The sequence below is a fragment of the Pelodiscus sinensis genome, chromosome 12, assembly GCF_049634645.1.
Source record: "Pelodiscus sinensis isolate JC-2024 chromosome 12, ASM4963464v1, whole genome shotgun sequence".
NCBI classification, from domain to species: domain Eukaryota; kingdom Metazoa; phylum Chordata; order Testudines; family Trionychidae; genus Pelodiscus; species Pelodiscus sinensis.
This window is the reverse complement of record NC_134722.1, coordinates 37,666,228-37,691,201: the sequence shown is the minus strand read 5'-3', so window position 1 is coordinate 37,691,201 and position 24,974 is coordinate 37,666,228. Positions and strand designations below refer to the sequence as shown.

Sequence of the window (24,974 nt, the reverse complement as noted above, 5' to 3'; positions counted from 1 at the left end):
CCTGGCTAATATCACTCCATGGACCCAACCTCCATGTCTTGATCCCACTTCCCTTTAAACTCTGTTCCAGTTCTAGACTTCACAGCCTCCTGTAGCAAGGAGTTCCACAGGTTGACTCTTTGCTTTGTGAAGAACAACTTTCTGTTACTAGTTTGAATCCTGCTACCCATTCCTTTCCTTTGGTGTCCTCTAGTCCTTCTTTATGGGAACTAATGAAGAACTTTTCTATATGCACCGTCTCCACCCAACTCCTGCTTTTAGAGACCTCTATCCTGTCCCCTCTCCATCTCCTCTTTTCTAAGCTGAAAAGTCCCAGTCTCTTTAGCCTCTCTTCATATGGGACCTGTTCCCAACCCCTGATCATTTTAGTTGCCCTCCCCTCTCCCAGCCTCTCTCTTCCCCTCTCCCACCTCCTTTTCCCAGTCTCCCCCAGTTTTGTTCAATAAAGACAGATTCCATTTTGGAAGACACGTTATCTTTATTTTGTACATCAAGAAAAGGGGCTAGGGAAGGGTAAGTGGAAGGAGGTGAGGGAGGAATGGGACACGAGCCCCCGACGGGGAGGACTGGGCTGGCTCTGCGGGCTTCTGGGGGTGGAAGCTCTCCTGCAGCCCCCCAATTGCCCCCTCTCCCCAGATGGCAGCCTGCAGCAAGTGCAGCCGGGCTGATGGCCGAGTGCTGTGATGTGCCCAGTGTGGGCACTCAGGGCACTCCAAGCCAGGACTGCTTTGCAAGCAGGGCACCCCTGAGAACTGTCTGTCCGGGGTAGGGGTCGGGACCCTTTAAGCACAGTTCTCGGCTAGCCTGAGAAAGCATCTCCACGCTCTAAGTCCTCTTCTGATGCCCTGCCGGCACTGCTTCCGGCCATCCTTAACCCCGCTTCAGGGTCCACTTAATGTGGACGCGCTAGTTCGAATTAGCAAAACGCTAATTCGAACTAGTTTTTAGTTCTAGCTGCGTTAGTTCGAATTAGCTTAGTTCGAATTTACTAATTCGAACTAAGTTAGTTCGAATTAGCGCTGTAGTGTAGACATACCCTAACAGATTAGCAAGACACGATTTCCCTTTACAGAAACCATGTTGACTTTTGCCCAACAAATTATGTTCTTCTATGTGCCTAACAATTTTATTCTTAACTATTGTTTCAACTAATTTGCCCGGTACCGACGTTAGACTTACCAGTCTGTAATTGCCGGGATCATCTCTAGAGCCCTTTTTAAATATTGGTGTCACGTTAGCTATCTTCCAGTCAGTAGGTACGGAAGCCCGTTTAAGGGATAGATTACAAACCACAGTTAACAGTTCTGCGATTTCCCATTTGAGTTCTTTTAGAACCCTTGGTTGAATGACATCCGGTCCCAGTGATTTGTTCACATTAAGTTTTTCTATTTGTTCCAAAACTTCCTCTAATGTCACTTCAATCCAGGACAGTTCCTCAGATTCATCTCCCATAAAAGACAGTGCAGGTTTGGGAATCTCCCCAACATCCTCAGCCGTGAAAACTGGTGCAAAGAAATCATTTAGCTTCTCCGCATATAGAATCATAGAGCTGGAAGAGAACTCAGGAGGTCATCAAGTCCAGCCCCTTGCCCAAGGCAGAACCAATCCCAAGTAAATCAACCCAGCCAGGGCTTTGTCAAGCCAAGACTTAAAAACCTCTAGGGATGGAGATTTCACCAGCTCCCTAGGTGACCCACTCCAGTACTTCACCATCCTCCTAGTGAAATAATTTTTCCTAATTTCCAACCTAGAGCTCCCCCACTGTAAGTTGAGACCGTTGCTCATTGTTCTGCCATCTGTCACTACTGTGAACAGCCTTCCTCCATCCTCTTTGGAACCTCCCTTCAGGAAGTTGAAGGCTTCTATCAAATCCCCCCTCATTCTTCTCTTTTGTAGACGAAACAAACCGAAATCCCTCAGTAGGACATGGGCTCCAGCTGCTTGAGTTGGGAAACCTACATTTCTTCTTCGAGTAGTGTCCCTGTGGGTGCTCCACTCCAGGTGAAGGGTCGCCCTGAGCCACAGATCGGAGCTTTGCAAAGCAGTTTCCCCCCTTTTGAGCCGCGCATGCTCAGAAGGCGTCTCAAGCCCTTCCCGCCCTCTGCAGTGCGCAGCTCAACACCCTCCCTTTCAGTTCCTCTTCAACCGCCCTCGTCAGTGGACGGAGCGAGCAGGAGCTCCCTCTCAGTCTCTCAGACTGTGTTTCCATTAGTTAGGTTACCACAGTTTTTCCCCTGTTATACTTCAAGTTAGTTTCCCTTGTTTTTTCTCTTTAAAATAATAACAACAATTTTTTTATAAGAAGAATGAAACTGACAACAAAATCTCCCCTCGGGGACTGAAACTCGCTTCAGACCGGAGTCCTGGTGAATCGGGGCTCTCTCTCTCTCAGCTCCTCAGCTGGAAAAACATATAAACCACATAAAAAGGAAAGGAAAGGACTATAACAACAGTCACAAATAAATAAAACACTGAGAATAGCAACAGTTTAAAGAAATAAGAATCTCCCGAACTATGTCTGCCTCCTCAGGCTTTAAAAAATGTGAGCAGTGCCGCGAGCCTATGCCGGCTTCTGACGGCCACACAAAATGTATTCAGTGCCTGGGGGAAACCCACTCACCCCACAGCTGCACATTGTGCTTCCCTCACGGCGAGAGCTAGAAAGGATAGAGAGCTCCGCCTGAGGATGATTTTGTTTGAAAAGGCTCTGCAGCCTACAGAGCAGGGGGAACCGCAGCATGAAACCCCCCCGCTGCCAAAAACTACAAGGCAGAGAGCCTCACCATCGCGCTCTCTCCCACCTTCTTCCTCCCCAAAGACCCAGGGAGAGGGGCAAAGAAGTCCGAGGACCCTTGCTAGCAAAGCAGAGGGAAGATCCTCGCGTTCGGCACCGGGACCGGTGCGCGCTGCCTCCGAGCCATCCCGGGAACGCGCTAACCACCTGGGGCGGAAAGAAAAGCTGGCGCTGCTTCAAACTGCGGCGGCGCTTCAAGCCCCGTCACTGCGGAAAACTCCGGCGCCGCTTAAAGGGACGGCACCGCTCAAACTCTCGGCACCGCAACAAAAGAAGCCCCATACACAGCCGGCACCGGCTGCAACTGCAAACCAAATTTCTACACCGGCGCCGGCAGCAGACAATGAGATGCACCCTCATGAGTCTGCCACAGAGCACTCTCAGACAGCGTCTGACACTTATACCAGGCAACAGCATTCATGCCTGCCTCCCACTGACTGCTCACCCAGGAGATCCTTTACAAGACATTCCCCTCCCAGATCTATGTATCCAGTGTCCTTGCAAGACGCTCCCTTGCCAGATGATGACCGACATACGACATATTCTCCGTGACACACGTTGCCAAGGAAGTCTCGTTCCTACTACCATAGGGCTGGACCACAACAAAGCCCATGGCACCCTTATTGGTCTTGCCCACCCCCACCTTACCCACCCCAATGGGGCCCTGGGATCATTGGGACCCATACAGACGCCGGTCCTCAGCCCACTCCACACCATCTCGAAGGAGTCTGCCTCATCCACAGCCCCTACCTCCTGCAACACACACGGAGGAGGAGGAGGAGGAACGAATTTCGGACAATGAATCTGATATTCAATCAATAAACATCACACACCCAGACGACCTAAGTGCCCAACAGGATGATGCAGTTATACCGTCAGATACAGTAGCGATTGATGACCTCAAACAGTTTCATGAACTATTCAAGCGAGTAGCGACAAGTCAGCATGTCTCCCTACAAGAAGTGCAAAAGAAACAACATCACTTGTTAAAGAACCTGCATCCTACATTGCATAGTAAGATTGCCCTCCCAATTGACGAGGCAATCATGGAAAAATCTGAGGATATGTGGAAGACACCCGCATCCATCCAACCGACTAATAAAAAGATTGACAGAAAATACTTCGTTCCACCAAAAGACAACGATTTCCTGTTTACACATCCACAAGCAAACTCCTTAGTTGTTGAATCCGCACAGAAAAGAGCGAAGTTACCGCAATACAAGAATGGCAATATGGACAAAGACCATAAAAAGCTAGACTTCTTTGGCAAGAAGATATACTCCTCTTCTACCCTACAACTAAGAATATCAAATTATTCTGCCCTCTTAGCGAATCATGATTTCGATAATTATTCGAAGTTGGTAGAACTGATACCACATCTCCCTGAATCCAAAAGTTCTATCTTGAAAGCAATAGTCCATGAAGGCCATACGATCGCTCGCACTGCTCTCCAAACGGCAATGGATGTCACTGACACAGCAGCCAGGACTACAGCAACGGCGGTAGTCATGCGCAGAACTTCCTGGCTACAGTCATCTGGAGTTCCCCGAGAACTTCAGCCCAAAGTAGAAGACTTACCATTCGATAAGCAAAAATTATTTGCAGCTTCTACAGACGAAATGCTACACAACAGTAAGAACTGGAAAACCACACTTCACACATTGGGCATGTACACACCGCCTTTCAAACGCAGACGATACACCCCATATAACACATACAATAGCTACAGATATGGGCAATACAACCGACCACAGAGACCCTATGAAGACACTAGGCCAAGACAACGACCTCAGAGGAGTCCTCCAAGCAACAAATTTGAAGATGTGGTCGAGGGTCTGCAATACCTCCCTCACGATCTAGCAACAATGCAACATGGCCATCTTTTTACCCACCGTTTACGGCCGTTCCTTCCACAATGGGAATCTATAACATCGGACTGCTGGGTTCTAGACATAAGTTTGAGTAGGCTACACTATCCCATTTACCACTACCCCACCTACCCTTCCCCCTACCCCACCCCTTTTCAGGGACTCCTCTCACGAGACTCTACTAAAACAAGAGGTCGATCGACTCCTTTCAGTCGGAGCCATAGAAAGAGTACCAGTAGAGTTTCACGGGAAAGGATTTTACTCGAACTATTTCTTGATCGAGAAAAAAACGGGGGGCTGGAGGCCCATATTAGACCTCCGCAAACTGAACAGGTTTCTCAGGAAACAACGCTTCAAAATGGTCATACTTACAACAATCATTCCTGCGCTAGATCAAGGGGACTGGTTCGCAGCCCTCGACCTGCAAGATGTGTATTTCCATGTAACTATCCATCCTGCCCACAAACGCTATCTATGCTTTACTCTCAGCCCAGACCATTTCCAATACAATGTTCTCCCCTTCAGTCTCTCGTCAGCTCCAAGAGCATTTTCAAAGGTACTAGCAGTTGTCGCTGCGTACCTCAGACGACAAAATGTCATCATATTCCCCTACCTAGATGACTGCCTTTTAAAGGGCTCGACACAGCACGAAACCGCCTCCATGATAAGTATGACCACATCCCTCCTCAATCGTCTAGGTCTTCTACTCAACGAAAACAAATCAACACTGCACCCAGTTCAAGATATAGAGTTCATTGGTGCACGCCTGGACTCAATCACAGCTCGAGCATACCTACCTCGACAACGTTTCATAACTATACAAAAAATTATAAGCACGATGTTTACAACTCCTACCACTACAGTACTTACTTGTCTCCGACTAATGGGTCACATGGCTTCCACCACCTAAGTAGTCCACCACGCTTGTCTGCAATTTCGATGCTTCCAACTCTGGATAGCAAGTGTGTATATACCGTCACGACACTCCCTCAACAAGACGGTGACTATTCTTTGTCGAATAGTGTCCCTGAGGGTGCTCCACTCGAAGGGTGCTGGGTCCTTCCCGGCACCGCAAAATGGAGAAACTTCCATAGCAGTAGCCCTGCCGGCCCACACATGCGCTCCTGCTGCCTCGTGCCGTTCGAGCCGTTACAGCTGAGTGCGGTCCAGCTCATCAGTTTCCTTCAACCGCCCGCGGCCGCAGACGGATCTAGGACGTGTTCCCTCTCCGTCTGAGGAGAAAAGGGAGACTTTTCCTCAGAAATCTATTACCACTGACAGTTTATAGTTAGGGTAGTTGTTATTAGTTGTTAATAATTATTACTAGTTAGTTCTCAGGTTCTTGTTTTCCATTCTAGTTTATAGTCCGTTAGTAGCCTTAAAAAAAAAAAAAAAAGAAGAAAAAGACTGTTTTATTGCTATCTGATAAAATGCCTGGCTTCAATAAATGTTCCCAATGCCAGGAGGCAATGCCCGATTCAGATGGGCACTCACGCTGTGTTAAATGCTTAGGGGACATGTACATCCCATTGAAGTGCACTCACTGCATGAAATTGACAGCTCGCGCTCGGCGCGATAGGGAAATGCAGCTGAGGGTGATTTTATTTAACAAAGCCCTTCAGTCTGATGTGACCACTCCGTCACCCGCTGTCTCGGAAGCGCACCTGCCTCGCTCGCCCGCGAAGGAGCTCCACAAACCCACTGGACTACTGCAGTACAGGAGCGTGCCGGACAGACCGTGTACCTCTGGCTCTTTGCCGAGGCACCCGGCAGAGAAGACGGGGAAGGGCCATAGATGGGCCTAGTGACAACATCTGCACAATGTTCTACATAAACAGACAAGGTGGAGCCCGCTCCCGCTCCCGCTCCCGCTCCCTCTGCGTGGAAGCTATCCACCTGTGGAACTCATGCATCTGCAACCATATCACCCTGATAGCATCCTACCTGCCCGGGGTGAACAACACCAGAGCAGATTCTCTCAGCCGCAACTTCACCTCGGATCACGAGTGGGAGTTACACCCGGAGGTCGCAAACTCAATCTTCCACCAATGGGGATGGCTATCTATAGACCTCTTTGCGTCTACCCAGAACGCCAAGTGCCCCCAGTTCTGCTAACGCGCAGGACTTGGCAAACATTCCCTGGGGGATGCCTTTCTAATCAAATGGACAGTCCCCCTACACTATGCCTTCCCCCCCATACCACTAATCCCAAGAATCCTACGCAAGATCTGCAGAGACGGAGCCCTAGTCATCCTGATAGCCCCGTCGTGGCCCCACCAAACTTGGTACCCGTACCTGCACAGGCTAGTGGTTCACCCTCCTTACCTGCTACCACACTGTGTAGACCTGATATCTCAGAGCAATGGCACGATACTACACCCACAGCTCCATACCCTACACCTTCAGGCTTGGCTGCTCTCTGGTTCTCGGAGATAGAAAATCACTGTTCCTAGCAAGTGAAGGACATCCTCCTCCACAGTAGGAGATAGTCCACTTGAAAAACTTACCTGCAAAAATGGACACGATTCTCTCACTGGTGCCAGCGAACCAAAGTAGAACCCAGTGTTGCCCCACTAAATACGATCTTGGACTACATTCTAGACCTTAAAGTATCAGGACTGTCAATCTCTTCTTTAAGAGTCCATCTTTCTGCAATAGCGGCGTTCCATACCTTGATTGATGGCTTCTTCATATTTGTCCATCCTATCACTAAAAGATTCCTTAAAGGGCCCCACTACATATACCCACCCTATAAGGCACCACCCCCCTTATGGGACCTAAATCTTGTTCTCCACCACCTCACCAGACCTCCTTTCGAGCCTCTGGCTACAGTACTACTCCCCTTTCTCTTTATGAAAGTCTGCTTCTTATTAGCTATCACGTCGGTCAGATGGGTGAGTGAACTCGAGGCATTAATGGCAGAACCCCCCTACACAGTTTTTAGAAGGACAGGGTCATACTTAGACCTCACCCAACATTCCTGCCAAAGGTCTGTACAGAATTCCATGTCAATGAACCGATCGTACTACCTACCTTTTTCCCAAAACCGCATGCTTCAAAGAAGGACACCACTCTGCATACTCTGGACATTCGGAGGGCTCTTGCCTTCTTCCTGGAGAGAATGAAACCATTTCGTAAATCCGAAAGGCTTTTTATATCTATCGCTGAGCATTCTAAAGGAACACCTCTGTCATCACAACGAATCTCAAAATGGATCTCGACATGCATAGTCAAGTGTCACACCCTGGGCAATAAGCCACTACAGTGCCCACCACGAGCGCATTCCACTCGAGCCACGGCCACTTCTACAGCCTTTTTGAACAATGTCCCCTTAAGGGATATTTACCGAGCAGCAACGTGGTCTTCAGACCATACCTTTGCCAGACATTATGCACTCCTACCACAACTTAAACATGACTCAGCAGTAGCTACGGCAGTGCTCTCTACCATCACTAAACATTGACTCCGGCTCCCTCCAGCCATATATTGAATACTGCTTTGTAGTCACCTAGGGTATGTCTACACTACCCCGCATGAAGCTGTCCGGCGCCATTTTTTAATGCCGGCTAGTTCGAACCCCGTGCCGCGCGGCTACATGCGGCACAGAGTAGCTAGTTCGGATTAGGCTTCTAATCCGAACTAGCTGTACTAGCCGCGCGGGCACGGGGTTCGAACTAGCCGGCATTTAAAAATGGCGCCGGCCGGCTTCATGCAAATGAAGCCCGGGAAATTCAAATCCCGGGCTTCATTTGCAATTGCAGATGACTACATTACCCCCGCTAGTTCGAACTAGCGGGGTAGTGTAGACATACCCCTAGAGTGGAGCACCCACGGGGACACTACTTGAAGAAGAAAAGGGAGTTACTCACCTCGTGCAGTAACGAGTGTTCTTCGAGATGTGTGTCCCCGTGGGTGCTCCACGACCTTCCCTTCCTCCCCTCTGCGCGGAGTCTACATTACTCGGGCGGAGACGAGGAACTGAAAGGGAGGGGGTTGAGCCGTGCGCTGCAGAGTGAGGGAAGGGCTCGAAACGCCTTCTGAGCATGCGCGGCTCAACAGGGGGGAAACTGCTTTGCAAAGCTCCGATCTGCGGCTCAGGGCTACAGAAAAGCCATATTGTTACAGTCCCCTCCTTAATGACGCTTTTAGCAAAGCTGTCATTACTATTTCAGGAGTCCAATACACAGACTAGCTGAGCTTGGTCTTGCCTCCTGGGTATCATTAACAAGGGCCTCATTTGACTTTGTATGCCAGCTTTCTGTATTCTTTGAACAGTTATCTTTACCCAGCAAGCCAAAGAGATCATACTCACTAATAAAGCCAATTGGATTCCAATGATTATCACAATGGAGTGAACCATTATATTTAGCACACCTGTTGCAGCATCTGCAATAGTTTTAAGTACATGAGTAATTTCTGCATTATTATGCTTCACTTCAACTCATATTTGTTCTCCTGTCTGTGCAATATACTGTAAATGTGAATGTAACATAGGATGGATTAACAGTTTTCTTATCATGGTCATATTATTCATACCTAAGGTTACACATGTTACATTGTGATACAGTTGTGGTTTAAACTTCAAGTAATTTACAGTCCATACAGGTACATCATATTCAAAATCACAACTCTTAATCTTTGTAATGTTACAAAAACATCTGTTAACTAAATAAGTCATAAATACAATTCCTTATCATCTATTACTACAATTGGACAATGACTTCTCTCACATACAAATCCCTTTCCTGCATATACAACAGCTGATTTTTGTTCAGTGAATATATTAAACATACATCTTGGGGTTCCTTTGTCTTTTTCATAGAAACATTCATGCCTTTTTTGTAAATTTTGATCCTCACACACATATCCCAAATTGCCATGGGGTACACATTGAAACATGTCAATGGTCTTCCATTGTTGGTTTTCTTTATATACCCAAGAATGATGATTAGTGGAATACAGAATCAATTTTTTTGTGAGCTGAATTCCCAAAGGCACTATTGGATAGATATCAATAGTTAGACTACAGTGTACAGTTACTACAAATGCTTTTAAAACCATTTGATCTTTGTTTAGGGTAAAATTTACCAGCTTCCACCAGGCCATTAATTGTCTTTCCCCTTCTGTAACATTTTCCCACAACAGTTTTCTTATTTCCAAAGGCAAATTTCCTTGCATACCTTCCCGGATTATTTGAATGACCAATTGCTGAGTTATTTCCTGAGCCTGTGTACAGGCTAATGCTAGGGACCTAGCATAGGTCTTCCAACATGGCTACAGAAAAGCCATATTGTTACAGTACTGGTTTTGATAGTTTTGGTGTTATGAGACAGACAATCAGTTAATCTAGCTTTGAATCTTACTCATTTAAATGTACTTTTAACCTCTAAACTATAACCAGCAATATTCATGAAAAACAAATTAGTATATAGCAAGGCAGGATGGCACATTGAATCATAAAGCTAGCTTCCCACTCTTAAAATATTGTGAATATCTCCCAAGCAAAAATGTCTTATTCCTTCTTACATGTTTTTTTCTGGGGGGTGGGAGGGTGGAGGGATAGAAAAAGCCTTTTTTCAGCTACAGGAATCTATGTACTGATGAATAAAGCATGGCCAGAAAAAAAAGCATAAACACATTGTATTCACATATCATCAGTTTTGTTATTTGTGAACAATACCCAAATGTGGACACTTCACTTTCTGCATTCTAGTATTAATAAAGGAAAATAGTTGCTAGAGCTAACATGAATGCAGTCCTTTGTTATCTTTAAAGACTTTTTATGTGGCACAGCTAGCTTTTCCAATAAGAGCTTAAAAGTGGTTATATACATGACATGCTAAGGCCATGTCTACACTATGAAATTAGGTCAAATTGATTAAGGTCACTTGTTAGCACCCAATTTTGTAAAGTCAAAGATGGATGTCCTCACTGTGCACAAGATTTCAATGTACTGCCTCCCCAGTGGGGTGGCTATTGTCACCTTTGACAGCGATGCACTGTGGCTAGTTAGCCCACAGTTCCTGCCATCCCTTTGTATTCTGAATTAGGATTGATGGGACAAAGACAGTGCAGTGGGTGGTTCTAGATACATGTTGCCATTGTCCCATAATACACTCATCTGCTTTTTCTCTCTACACCCCCTATTTGAAAGTGATGGCAAACAGTCTTTTCACATCCTTTTTCCCTTGGTTATCCATGCAGATACTATAGCAGGGCAAGCATGGACCCAGTTCAACTGCAAAGTACTATGGTAATCATTACTAACACCTCGTGCCTTATGCTGCGATATGTTCAGAGCCTAGTCAGGAGCTGCCGAAGTGAGGAAGAATGTAAAGAGGCCACGAACACAGACGTGAATAAAATACTAAAGTGGAGCAATGGGCAGATGCTGGTGACAGTCAATCCTTTTCACACAGTGGAATGCCAGTTCTGGTGCTGTGAGACAAGCATAGACTGGTGGGACTGCATAGTAATGCAGCTGTGGGATGATAGCTGAAAAACTTTTGCAGGCATAAGGTCACTTTCATGGAACTTTGCAAGTTGCATTCCCTCGCCCTAAGTGCAGCAATACCAGAATGAAAACCACTCTGACAGTTGAAAAGCACATGGCAATAGCCCTGTGAAAGCTTGCAACACCAGACAGCTACTGGTCAGCTGGGAATCAATTCAGAGTAGGAAAATTTACAGTGGGGGCTGCTGTGATCCAAATAGCCAAGACAAACGATACCCTTCTGCTACAAAGGATAGTGTCTCTGGGAAACATGCAGGACATAGTGGAGGGCTTTGCTGCAATAGGATTCCCTAACTATGGTTGGGTGATAGATGGGATGCACATTCCTATCTTGGCACCTGACTGCCTCGCCAGAAAGTTCATAAACTTCAAGGGATACTTCTCAATGGTATTGTGGGCACTGGTGGATCACAAGGGCTATTTCACCGACATCAGTCTGGAATGGTTGGGAAAGATGCATGACACATGCGTCTTTTGGAATTCAGCTTTTTGAAGAGGCAGCCAAGATGGAACCCTCTTTCCAGACTTGAAAGTTACAAGAGCTTCAGAGGGGTAGCTGAGTTAGTCTGTAACAGGAAAAACCTGAAAAACAACAAATAGTCTGGTAGCACTTTAAAGACTAACAAACCATGTAGATGGTATCATGAGCTTTTGTGGGCACAGCCCACTTCTTCAGATGACCGGAGTGTTGGATGGCCAGAACCAAGTGCAACGTTCCTTTCCCACGGGAGCCTGTAGGGGAAAGGGGGGCCAGGTGTGGTGGCAGGCCAGGGAATGATGCAATCACTGAGGAAGGGGAAGCCAGGCATAGTGGCAGGACAGTGGCTTGCATGGTCACCGAGGAACCTGTGCAGGGGAGAAGGGCTGGGCATGACAGCAGGGCAGGGACTCAAACCATGCTTTGTTGGGGATGAGCAAATGTTGGTATACTGCCTTAACAGCATCAGTTACATAGCTTCCCCTGCTTCATCCAGGTTTCCATGTGTGATATCAGACTTCTCAGATCACACAGAATGATAAGGAGCTGACTGACTGTGGCCAGAACCCTGGATCTTATGCTGCAATACTTTTTTTGCTGCAATGATGCCAGAACACTTACTGCTGGCTAGGTGTGAAAGGTGTTCAATTGTGCAAGGCGGAATAAGGCAGCCCTCTAGAAAAATCTTGTGAGAAGTATGAAGGAATACCTCTATGAGAGCTTTATGGAGATGTAAAGGGACGATTCCCACTCCAGCTCCAGACATGTTAAGAAGATGTTCCATGGAACCCCTGCAGTCTGGGTTGCCTTAAGCCATTTGTAGCATGACTGAAAATGTGAACTCATCAGAAGTGCTCTCCCCTCCATCATGGCCCGGCAGCAATATGTTCTGGAAGGAGGAGGGGATTATCTCCAAAGTTATAAAAAGTTCCTGTCTGTCAGTGAGATTGGATGCTCCACTTGCCTGCTGACCATTCTCCTACTCCTCCTCTTCCTCATCTAGAAAGTTCTCCATGCTGTTGCCCAAGGCTGCCTGAAGAATCTCTTGGGAGAAATCCACAGACAGTTTTGTGACACTGTTTCGGCCCCCACCTAGAATCCTATGCAGCTGCTTATAGAATCCGCATGTTTGCAGTACTGACCCCTTTGCCTCCTTTGTCTTCTGGTATGCCTGCCTGTTCTCCTTTATTTTCATGTGGCACTGGTGGACATTACTGGCATATCCTTTCTCCACCATGCCCTGTGCAATCCTGGTATAGAGATTGTTTGTTTTGCTGCTTCATAGTTCTGCCTGCACAGATTCCTCTCCCCACACAGTAATCAGGTCCAGTATCTACTGCACACTCCATGCTAGCGCTTGTTTATGACCCTGCAAAAGTGACAAGGAGTCCTGTCATTCGAACTTGCAAATGAAGCCAGGTGCAGGTAGTTTGAACTACGGGGCATTTAAAAATGGCAGCGCCCGGGAACATGCAAATGAAGCCCGGGATATTTAAATCCCGGGCTTCATTTGCAAGTTCGAATGCCTACATTAGCCACCCTAGTTCGAACTAGGGTGGCAGTGTAGACATACCCTATGGGCTCGTCTACACTGGCCCCTTTTCCGTAAGGGGCATGTTAATTTCACCTATCGTAGTAGGGAAATCCGCGGGGGATTTAAATATCCCCCGCGGCATTTAAATAAAAATGTCCGCCGCTTTTTTCCGGCTTTTAAAAAAGCCGGAAAAGAGCGTCTACACTGGCCCCGATCCTCCGGAAAAAGCGCCCTTCAAAGTAGGAATAAGAGCCTCCGGAAAAGGGCGCTTTTTCCGGAGGATCGGGGCCAGTGTAGACGCTCTTTTCCGGCTTTTTTAAAAGCCGGAAAAAAGCGGCGGACATTTTTATTTAAATGCCGCGGGGGATATTTAAATCCCCCGCGGATTTCCCTACTACGATAGGTGAAATTAACATGCCCCTTCCGGAAAAGGGGCCAGTGTAGACGTAGCCTTTGTGTGCAGAACACAGTTGTCAATATTGCATGTGTTTGTGATTATAACATTGAATATCTGCTTAGTGAAGTATATAATATGGACAAAATTCCTCACTTGTGACTATGTTTGTGTTCACTGAATTCATTCTTCATGTGTTTCTAGAGAGTCTCCAGACCTAAAAATAAAATAAAATAAAATAAAAAATCCTCAGGGGTCCCTAAAATAATCCCTCAGAAAATGCCTCTCTCCCTGCTGATTTTGAAACTGTGGCAAAAGATACATCTTAATTGTCATGCATCTTAGTCTATATCAGCATCATTGCTTAATTTTTTTCTATACTCATTTGCAGCCAAACTAAACTGTTTTCTGCAGGATTTGACCGCCTTGAGAATCTTGAAGAATATACAGGATTAAAGTGTCTATGGCTTGAATGCAATGGTTTAACAAAAATTGAAAACCTGGAGGCTCAGACAGACTTGCGCTGCCTATATTTGCAACTCAATTTAATTAATAAAATTGAAAACTTGGAACCCCTGGAAAAGTTGGATTCTCTCAACCTCAGTAACAATTATATTAGGACCATTGAAAATCTCTGTAAGTATTGATTGTATAGTATGTTTCATTTATGTATTATTCATTTTCCATGCAACTAATTAAGAGTGATCATATTTTTCAGGCTCTTTTTTAATCAAGTTAAAATATTGCAAAAAGTGCAGAATCAATTTAAGCAAGTCTTTTAGATGGAAAGTAAAACTTGTGTCATTAAAAATTTATATTTTGGGGAGGAGGGCTAATTGATCAAAAGAACAAAAGTTCACAGTTACTTACAGTGATGACTTAAACACTTTATGTTAAGTTATTCCTTATACGGGATGGGAATACCCACTGAATCCTTTATTTTCATTCCTCTTCATAACTTTTTCATTTGTTGTACTTTTATGTAGTACTTTTCATTTTTTTAAGTCAAATGTGCTGTACTAGCCACATCTTTTCTGACTACAGAGGGATTTATACCATGTTGAGATACTTGACATGATAAAGAGAGATTCCTCTGCACTACCACTTGTCTGTTGTAGGTGTAACTTGACTCATACGTTTGTGTAATTGACAGTTTAAAAGATAAATATGCATTTAAAATAAACTTAGGCATTCTAAAATAAACTAAGGCATCTTTGTGATAAAGAAACAGAAATGGGGGGGGGGGAGCTTTGAAAAATACATTTATTGTGCACAGTGTATATAAAAAATGAAAAATAGTCATGATATTTAAAGCTGCAGTATTCTACTCTGTTGAGAAAATTCTACTTGCACAGAAGTCTGTGAATTAATTTTCTTTTCATTCTATTGTTATTGTCCAACAGCTTGTCTAAGAGTTCTGCACACTCTGCAGATTGCTCACAATAAATTACAAACTGTGGAAGACATACAGCACTTGCAGGAATGCCCAACCATCTGTATCCTTGACCTTTCCCACAACAAGTTAGATGATCCAAGTATTCTAAATGTCCTGGAGACCATGCCTGATCTGGTGAGCAAAATATAAGCAAGCATTTTGTATATGTTCACCTCCATAAGTTTGAAACAACAGCCTCATTAATTTGTCTTATATGGGAGAGCCCACTGCACAATAATAATATAAACTTCATCTGCATTAGAAGAAGGTGTTTTATTTCTAATGCATATGATTAGGAATGCTGGGCAAATAATGGAATTTTTGGTTCACTGAAAAAGTAAAATATTGTTTTGGGTTGAACAAAATGTTTTTCCCCAACATACCATTTAGACATCAGGTTTAATTTGGTTTTATTTTTAAAGTTAAACCTAGAAAAAATTCAAAACTTTTTTGCAAATATTTTTCCCCTCTGATACTGTACACTGGATTCATCCTGAATTTGTAAACAGCATTGTCTACACTGCAGGGTGTTTGCACAAGAAACCTTTTGCAGAAGAGTTCTTGTGCAAAAACTTCTTGTGCAAAAGTGCGTCCACACCTCAAAAGCGCATCCCTTTTGCGATGTGCTTTTGTACAAGAAAGCATCCACACTGTTGGACACTCTCCTGCATATGAAGTCCCTCAGAACCAGTTCTAGCTGGGATCAAGGTCATCAGTTGCTCTCGAGTGCTGTTGCCAGAGCCCTCCAGAGACGCACGTTTAAAGGGATCCCCCTGGACAGCTGCTTCTCTGTTTCTGCTGCCCGCTTGCTAGCCTCTTTGGCAAAGCAAAGCTTCAGCAGTGCCTGCTGTGTGTGCCCTTTGCCTTTTTGGGAACAGCACAGCTTTTTCCTCCTCTGCCCGGCGTGCTATGGAGCCAGAGCTGCCCCTGGGTATGCAACGGACCCCACAGGGCCATGCTGCACTCCCTGCAGCACCTGCTTCAAGCAACATTCCTGTAATCAGCCTCTGTCTGTCTGCGGGTGCTCCACTCTGGCTGCCAAAGCCCACCATTCCCTAAAGATTTTGGAGACTGGAGACCAGCTCGGACTGGTGGAACCGGCTTGTCCTGGAGTGGTGGGATGACCAGCAATGGATCCAGAACTTCTGGATGCGGAAGGCTCCTTCCAGGAGCTCTGTGCCTGGCTCTCTCCTGCCCTCCAATGATGTGACATCCACCTGTGGCCTGCCATCCCACTCCAGAAGTGGGTTGCCATCGCACTATGGAAGCTGGCCACCCCAGACAGCTACTGCTCGGTGGCTAACCAGTTTGGCGTGGGGAAGTCGACCATCGGGGCCATCCTGATGCAGGTAAGGAGATCAGGGGCTGCAGCATCTAAATGGGGCGGGGGGGGGAGAGTGTTGTATAATGGGGACCCTCAGAATAGGGGGGCTGGTGACTGTACAGGGTGGACTGGGAGTTGGGGGAAAGGCCTGGTCTGGGGTGGGGGGGGGCACAGGTTCATTTGGGGAGGGCTCCTGGGGGGGGGGGCATCCACGTCCCACTGGGAGCACACAACCCTTCTCTCATTCTGTTTTGTGTGCTTCTTTCCTTCTGCAGGTCGTCCGGGACATCAACTCCCTGCTGCGGCGCAAAGTCATCCGGCTCCACAACCTGGATGCAACCATGGATAGCTTTGCTGTCCTGGGATTCCCCAGCTGCACGGGAGCAATCAACAGCACGCACATCCCCATCTAGGCTCCGGAACATTGAGTGGCCCAGTTTGTGAACCGAAAGAGCTACTTCTCTGTAGTCCTGCAGGCCTTGGTGGACCACTGGGGCCACTTCACAAACATTAACGTGGGGTGGCTGGGCAGGGCTCACGATGCCCAAGTTTTTCGGAACTCCAGCCTGTGTGTCCAGCTGGAGACAGGCACCTTTTTTCCCCCACCGTGAGTTTCCGGTGGGCAACCAGACTATGTCAGTGTGCATAGTGGGGGACACGGCATACCCCTCATGCCCTGGCTAATGCACCCCTACACCAGCCAGCTGGATCGCACCATGGACATTTTCAATGCCGTCCTGAACAGTCCCTGTTGCAGGTGGAGTGTGCCTTCGGGCATCTGAAAGGATGCTTCCGCTGCCTCCTCACCCACCTGGACATTGGGGAGCAGAATATCCCCAAGATGGTGACCTGCTGTGTGCTCTACAACCTGGTGTAGTGCAAGGAGGAGGCCTTCCTCCGAGGGTGGGTGGCAGAGGCCACCTGCGAGGGCCGTGGCTTTGTGCAGCCCCGGACAACTGCAACCCACCAGGCCCATCAAGCCAGGGTGCGCATACAGGAAGCATCCAGGGAGAGGTTCTCTCAGGAACCACAGTAACTCCCCTAGGGCCTCCTCAACTGGGGCTTTGGCATTTCTTCTCTCTCCCTTCCACGTCTCACCTCCTCCCCTTGGCCCTACCCTGACATCCCAATAAACACACCTGCTTGGTTTTAAAACAAAACGACTCTTTTTTTTAATTAAACATAAATGAGGGTGGACAGGGGGAGTGGGCTGTCTGAACCGGGAGGAGAGATCAGAACTGGGAAGGGAAATCAGGACTGGGAGGGGGATCAGGACTGGGAGGAGTCATGGGGCGGCTTGCTGAGCCCCCTCAGGTGCAGGGACCTTGTTGGGGTTGGGGATGTCTGGGGACCTGATAGGCATGGACGGGAGAGGCGGCTGGAGCAGGGTCAGAGTCGGGGGGGGGGCAGGAGGAAGGGCCATAGGCATGACTGGGGGAGGAGGCATGGCCATGGGGAAGGAAGGGAGCAGAGGCATGCATGAGGAGGGAGGAGAGGCATGGCAGGGTGAGCAGACAGGTGGGCCATGAATATAGGAGGGTGGGCAGAGGGTGGAAGGGAGGAGCAGCAGGTGGCTGTTCCCCCATGCAGGACAAGATACCGCACAAAGTGTCACAGCGCACCATGAGGTCACTCCAGGCCTGCTGCCGCCACTCAAGATCAGTGTTCAGCCTGCGTGACAGGGTGGTGTGGATGTCATGCATGACACTGATGTGTTGGCATGAGCTCCTCGCCAGGCCTGGCTCGTCTGCGGGTCCCCCAGACTGTGACAGGTGTCTGCAGTGGCGTGGCATGGCCCTCTGTCCCAGTTGGTCCCGCTGTGGAGAAGACACAAGAAGGAGGGACGGTCAGTCCTCCCTGCACACACATTCCCTTGGCTATGCCCTCCTGAGTGAGCAGAGACTGCACCAGTCCATGGCCCACAGGAAGGGATGTCCTGGCTGCAAGGCCATGTGTGGCCTGCACAACACGCCCTGTGTCACAGGGGCCTCAAGGTGGCCACAGGACCATGCTGCCCTCCTCCCCCCCCCACCTGCACACACACCGTGGCCAGGCAGGTAAGGGAAGTGTGTGGCCAGACTGCGATGCCCTGATGGGCAGCACAGGAGCCATGTGTAGCCTGGCCCTCCCTGTGCAGGCTTGCCTGTGTGCTGTGTGCAGCACTCCAGGGCGTATGTGGAGTCATGCCTGTGCCCTTGCGGCCACACTGCTTGTAGCTGGGTGCACCTCCCTCCCCCCTGGAGGCAGGACTTGTGTGACAGTCATGAGACTGGCAGCAGGCTCCCAGGCATGTTGAGGGGCTGGCTTCCGTGGCTACATGCTGCACCGTCCCACTGCACATTGTTGCATATGCACAGACTGCAGCAGCATGTGCTGGCCACCAGCCCACATAACACTGCCCCCCATCCCCTGTGCATCCACCTCCCACACCCTGTGTGTGTGCACACCAATGTACCTAAAGATCCCTCCCAGGCCTCTGAGGAGGCCTGGAAGATGTCCAGGCTGGCAGGGTCTTGCTCCAGGGACAGGGTGACGGTCTCATTGTCCTGATCCTCCTCCTCCGTCGGGGGCTGGACCTGCCCCTCCATCTTCTGCGCCTTGAGGACAGGCTCCATGTGCTGGAGTACAGACTGCTCCAGCCCGGAGTCCACAATGATGGAGGGGGAAGAGGGTTCCCCCCACCCAAGATGTGGTGGAGCTCCCTATCGTAGGGGCAGGTGTGTGGTTCTGCCCCTGAGCACCCCCTCCGCCCTGTCGCCCTGACATATCCCTGACAGAGCTCCTTCACCTTGGCCCGAACCTGTTACATGGTCCAGGCGGGGTGATCTCGCTGCATCAGGGACATGGCCATGTGGGAGTAGCTTTCTGCGTTACGCCTCTTTGCCCGGGGTTCCTGGAGCGACTCAATTCGAAATTCATCATTTCTGTGTGCATTTCACTTGTTGCCCCTGGTGGGGTCCTGGGAGCCCTGTGGCTGCTCCCTGGCAGAGCCAGTGGGGTCTCGGGCACCTGGTTGCTCTGCCATTCTGTGGGAAACAGAGCTGCGTGGCCACGGCACCTGTTGTGAGCAAGCTTCCTGCCACAATGGCTGTGCAGGGTTCCTGCCGACAGGAACTAGAAAGTTGTGATTGCCTGCTACAGAACATCCAAGAGGCCACTTGTGTTTTTTTCCTGGAGGCCAGTACTTGCGTCCTCACTTGCCTTTTTGCACAAGAGCTGTAGTGCAAAAAGGAGATATTCCTTGTGGGGAGAGGAATAAGTCTACCGACAAAAGCCTTCTTTCCTGTCGATTTACTGTATTATTTTTTTGTGTGTGTGCAGAAACGTGCTTTAGATGTGGACGCTCCACCGTTTTTTGTGCCAAAACTAGTGTTTTGGCAAAAAAAACTTATAGAGTAGACATAGCCTCACAGTGAACTGGAAGCAGCATTTTTGGCAAATAAAATATGTCCCCCAAAAATCGCCCAGTTCCTTTGATAGTCTCTAAATATTTTCTCTGATTCTTTTCCCTGAACTTTTAAAAAGTATACCATAGATTATCTGAATTTTAGGGAAAATTACTAAATATTGTCCAGGTACATAAATATTGTCCACGTAGAAAAGCTCCAAATTGTTGCTAAAGATCCGCATCGTAACCTTAATTCTACCTAGTCTATTCTCATGGACATTTTTTTCCTCTCTTGTACCTGTAAGATCTTCTTCGAGTGGTCCCCGTGGGTGCTCCACTCTAGGTGCCGGGCTCGTCTCAGCGCTGCTGGTTGGAAGATTTTACAGCCGTAGTTGGCCGGACTGTGCATGTGCGTTTAGCACCACGCACCGTTCACACCCTTTCTAATGTTGAGCGGTCTGGTCCCCTACCAGTTCCTCACAACCGTCCTCAGTTGCTGGTGGAGCTCCCTTCTTCTCCTTGGAGAAAGCGCTTTCTGTGGGGAAAAAAGTTATATTTTAGCGTTCTGTAGTTCATAGTTAGTCAGTTTATGGTTAGTTAGTTAGAGTTCCTGTTATTGTTCTTCAAAAAAAAATTTTTTCTTTCATCTATATATATAAAGTTTAATTAGTTTAATTAGTTATTAGGCATTGCTTATAGTTAGTTGATCTAGTAATTCAGTGAGATCCCTTTCTACTCCTGACTCACCATGCCTGGTTCTCCAGGATTTAAAAAGTGTTCCCTCTGCAGGAATACAATGCCGGCCTCAGGGAATATGTGACTCTCTCATGCCTGGGAGAGTCACGTATTCCCCAGAAGTGTGTCCACTGCTCTAAACTGACCGCAAGAGCACATAAGGACAGGGAAATGCGCCTTAAGTTAATTCTGTTTGACAAGATGCTTCAGCCTTCGGATGCCGCACCTTTGGACTCTGCCGCGGCTCAAAAGAGAAGAGTGTTATCCCCTGAGGCACTGGCCTCAAAGAAGAAGCGAGCTTCTCCAGCTCGCTTTTCACCCGTGTCTAGAGTCAGCCACAGAGTTGAGCCAGGGACGTCAGGGATTGGACTGCAACCTCCTAAGCTAGCAGTACCACCCGGTCCCAGGGCACTTGTGCCGCTGGCACGTGCTGCGTTGACACCAGCGCCGTCACCCGCACTGGCAGCTGAGCATGGATGGAGTGCAGCATCAGCGGACCGGCATTACCCAGCAACAGACACGGCACCAAGGAAGCCCCGCGAGTCAGCACCGAGCACAACACCACAGCACCCGCACCAAGCGGCACTGCAGTCGGCACCATGCAAACCACAGGACACGGCACCGGGATCGGCACCGCGGGGATCACCTGTAACAGCACCGAAGGCGGCACCACAGAGACCACGCCAAGTGGCGCCGAGCACAGCACCGCGGAGGCAGTACGAGGTGGCACCTGCAAAGGCACCGGCAGCACCATCAGAGGCAACTTCAGCATCGTCATCTACTTTTCAATCGCCGGTACTGATAATTGATGAACAGAGCCAACTTCCAACGGAGGGTGATGTCTTGGATGAGGGTGTCATTACAGTTCCCATAAAGGCAGACAGAAAGTCAGTACCACGACTTCCATCACTTTCGCCATCCCCAGTTTTCTCACCGGCACCATCCCCTTCACCTACACTTGAGCGTTCTCCACACAGACGATCTCACAATGAGCGGGAGTCTTACCATAGACGCAGGCCGCGGTCTCCGCAGCATCGATCCATCTCCTGTTATGACTCCCATGAGCACAGACCCTTTTCCCCTCGTCGTCCGTTCTCACCTCACGGGTCTCATTCGCCAAGATGCTCCCCCTCTATAGCTTATCACAGCAGACATGGGAGCTATTAGTCATCGAGGAGATCGTCTCCAGCATATACTGACCGCTACTATGGGCATCACTACACGTCTCATAGGCATATGAGGTCTCGCTCACACGCTCACTCCTGCTGCTGTCGTTCTTTATCCTATTGCCGACATTCACCACCACTGCAGGTCCAGCAGCAGACCTAACCATTACCACTGCCTTCCAATGTCCCTTCTGTTCCAATACATCTCTCCAAGCCAGAAGAAGGGCAGATATCGGACACTGACAAACAGCCTCGAAAGGCTTCTCCAATGGACCTCTCCTCGTCCTCCCCCAATGAAGTGGTGTTTGCAGGAAATATCTCTCCTCCCGATGATGCGCAGGAGTTTCAAGACCTTTTTAAGGGGTGGCGGAGTCTCAGAAGGTGCAATTGGCAGAGGTTCAATCAAAACAGTACAAGCTGCTAAAAAATTTGCACCCCAGGCAACAATCTAAGATAGTGCTTCTGATTGATGAAACCATCCTGGAGTCAGCAGAGGAGATTTGGGATACCCCGGTGTCTACCACACCAACGTCTAAGCGCGCTGACAAAAAATATTTCGTGCCATCAAAGGGGTTGGAATTTTTTTTTTACGCATCCCCAACCTAACTCCCTCGTGCTGGATGCGGCCTTACAAAGAACAAAAAATCCTCAAATAAAGAATATAGGGGCTGATAAGGAAGCAACGAAATTAGACGTATTCGGCCGAAAGGTATATTCATCGGCCACACTCCTCCTCTGTATCTCTAACTATGCAGCACTGTTATCAAATCATAGCTTTGATAACATAACCACACTGGGCGACATGGCACAGTGCATACCAGATGCCGATAAGACGCTCCTATGGGCTGTAGTACAAGAGCGATATGCGTGTTCCAGGGCAAGCCTCCAAATGGCCATGGACATGGCTGACATGGCAGCGCAGTCTGTAGCGACCATGATAGCCATGAGGAGATCCTCCTGGCTGACGACAGCAGGTGTTCCAAAGGAGCTACAGTCGAAGGTTAAAGATCTGCCCTTCAACAAGATCAAATTATTTGTGAAAAGGCTGACAAGGTCCCATGGGCAAGGATTCTTGCACTACCTTGAGTACGCTTGGAATGTACGCACCTCCCTTCTGACGTAGACGGTAATTTCCTTTTCAAAGAAGGTATGACTATCAGCCACGCAGACAACAACAACAAGGACCATTTGACCAGATGTGTCTGAAGCAATGACCCCAACGCAGACGCCCTCAAACGTCCCGTCCAACCCATCATCCTCCAAACAGCAAATTTGACTCCTCAGTTGGGGGCTTGCATGCACCAATCGCTGTCATGAACATCTCCGACATTTTATCTCTCTTTCACCATCGCCTCTGCCTCTTCTATCAACAATGGGCCGAGATAACAACTGATAGATGGGTTCTAGAGGTCATAAGATCAGGCCTTCACTTCCATTCCTCCCATCCACCTACCTACCCCGTCCCATTTCAAGGACCCATCTCACAAACTCCTCCTGAAACAGGAAGCTTACAGTCTTCTTACTATCAGGGCGATAGAGAGGGTCCCAGACCAGTTCAGAGGAAGAGGGTTTATTCGCGTTACTTCCTAATGCAGAAGAACACAGGAGGTTAGAGACCCATCCTCAATCTTCACCGGTTGAACCATCATCTTCAGAAACAGCATTTCAAGATCATAGAATACTAGGATTGGAAGGGACCTCGAGAGGTCATCGAGTACAGTCTCCTGCCCTCATGGCAGGACCAAATACTGTCTAGACCATCCCTGATAGACATTTATCTAACCTACTCTTAAATATCTCCAGAGATGGAGATTCCACAACCCCCCTGGGCAATTTATTCCAGTGTTTGACTACCCTGACAGTTAGGAACTTTTTTCTAATGTCCAACCTAAATCTCCCTTGCTGCAATTTAAGCCCATTGCTTCTTGTTCTCTCCCCAGAGGCCAAGATGAACAGGTTTTCTCCCTCCTCCTTATAACACCCTTTTAGATATCTGAAAACTGCTATCATGTTCCCCCTCAATCTTCTCTTTTCTAAACTAAACAAACCTAATTCCTCCAGCCTTCTCTCATAGGTCATGTTCTCTAGACCTTTAATCATTCTCGTTGCTCTTCTCTGGACCCTCTCCAATTTCTCCACATCTTTCTTGAAATGCAGTGCCCAGAACTGAACACAGTACTCCAAGGCTGTGTTTAGACTGGCAAGTTTTTCCACAAAATCATCTGCTTTTGCGGAAAAACTTGCCAGCTGTCTATACTGGCCGCTTGAATTTCTGAAAAAGCACTGACGATCTCGTGTAAGATCGTCAGTGCTTTTGCGGAAATACTATGCTGCTCCCATTCGGGCAAAAGTCTTCTTCCGAAAGATTTTTGTGCAAAAGGGCCAGTGTAGACAGCACAGTACTGTTTTCCGCAAAAAAGCCCCGATCGCGAAAATGGCGATTGGGGCTTTTTTGCGGAAAACCGCATCTAGATTGGCCACGGACGCTTTTCCGCAAAAAGTGCTTTTGCAGAAAAGCATCCTGCCAATCTAGATGTGCTTTTCCAAAAATACTTTTAACGGAAAAGTTTTCCATTAAAAGCATTTTCGGAAAATCATGCCAGTGTAGACGTAGCCTAATTGAGGCCTAACCAGCGCAGAGTAGAGCAGAAGAATAACTTCTTGTGTCTTGCTCACAACACACCTGTTAGTGCATCCCAGAATCATGTTTGCTTTCTTTGCAACGGCATCACACTGCTGACTCATTCAACTTTTGGTCCACTATAACCCCTAGATCCCTTTCTGCCATACTCCTTCCCAGACAGTTGCTTCCTATTCTGTATGTATGAAACTGATTGTTCCTTCCTAAGTGGAGCACTTTGCATTTGTCTTTATTAAACTTCATCCTAATTACCTCAGACCATTTCTCCAATTTGTCCAGGTCATTTTGAATTATGACCCTATCCTTATTATTAATTATTAATTATTGTAGTAAGATGGTAACTCTTAATACAATAATTTCCTCTCTCGACAACAACGATTGGTTTGCAGCCCTCGACCTGCAAGATGAGTATTTCCATATCACCATGTACCCCACGCACAAGTGATTTCTTCGATTTGTAATTGCAGGCAAACACTTCCAATATCGTGTTTTACCCTTCGGTCTCGCATCAGCACCTAGGGTATTCTCAAAAATGCTTGCTGTAGTGGTAGCACATCTCCGCCATCTAAATATGATAATATTTCCATACCTCGATGATTGTCTGATCAAGGCCACAACGCATCAAGAGGCCTTGAACATACGTTCGACTCCTTCGGTCTCATAGTGAACGAGCAAAAGTCAACAATAATTCCGACACAAAGCA

General features: G+C 47.8%; 1 protein-coding gene across 4 annotated transcripts in view; it reads left to right on the top strand.

Annotated features, from left to right (window-relative positions):
- Positions 1-24,974, top strand: part of DNAAF1 (dynein axonemal assembly factor 1) — a 104,350-nt gene that overhangs the window by 29,528 nt on the left and 49,848 nt on the right. For all 4 annotated transcript variants that reach the window (XM_075940326.1, XM_075940327.1, XM_075940325.1 and 1 more), the window contains 2 exons: positions 13,997-14,218; positions 14,986-15,152. In XM_075940326.1, coding sequence (XP_075796441.1) covers positions 13,997-14,218; positions 14,986-15,152 — 389 coding nt within the window. The remainder of the gene's footprint in view (positions 1-13,996; positions 14,219-14,985; positions 15,153-24,974) is intronic.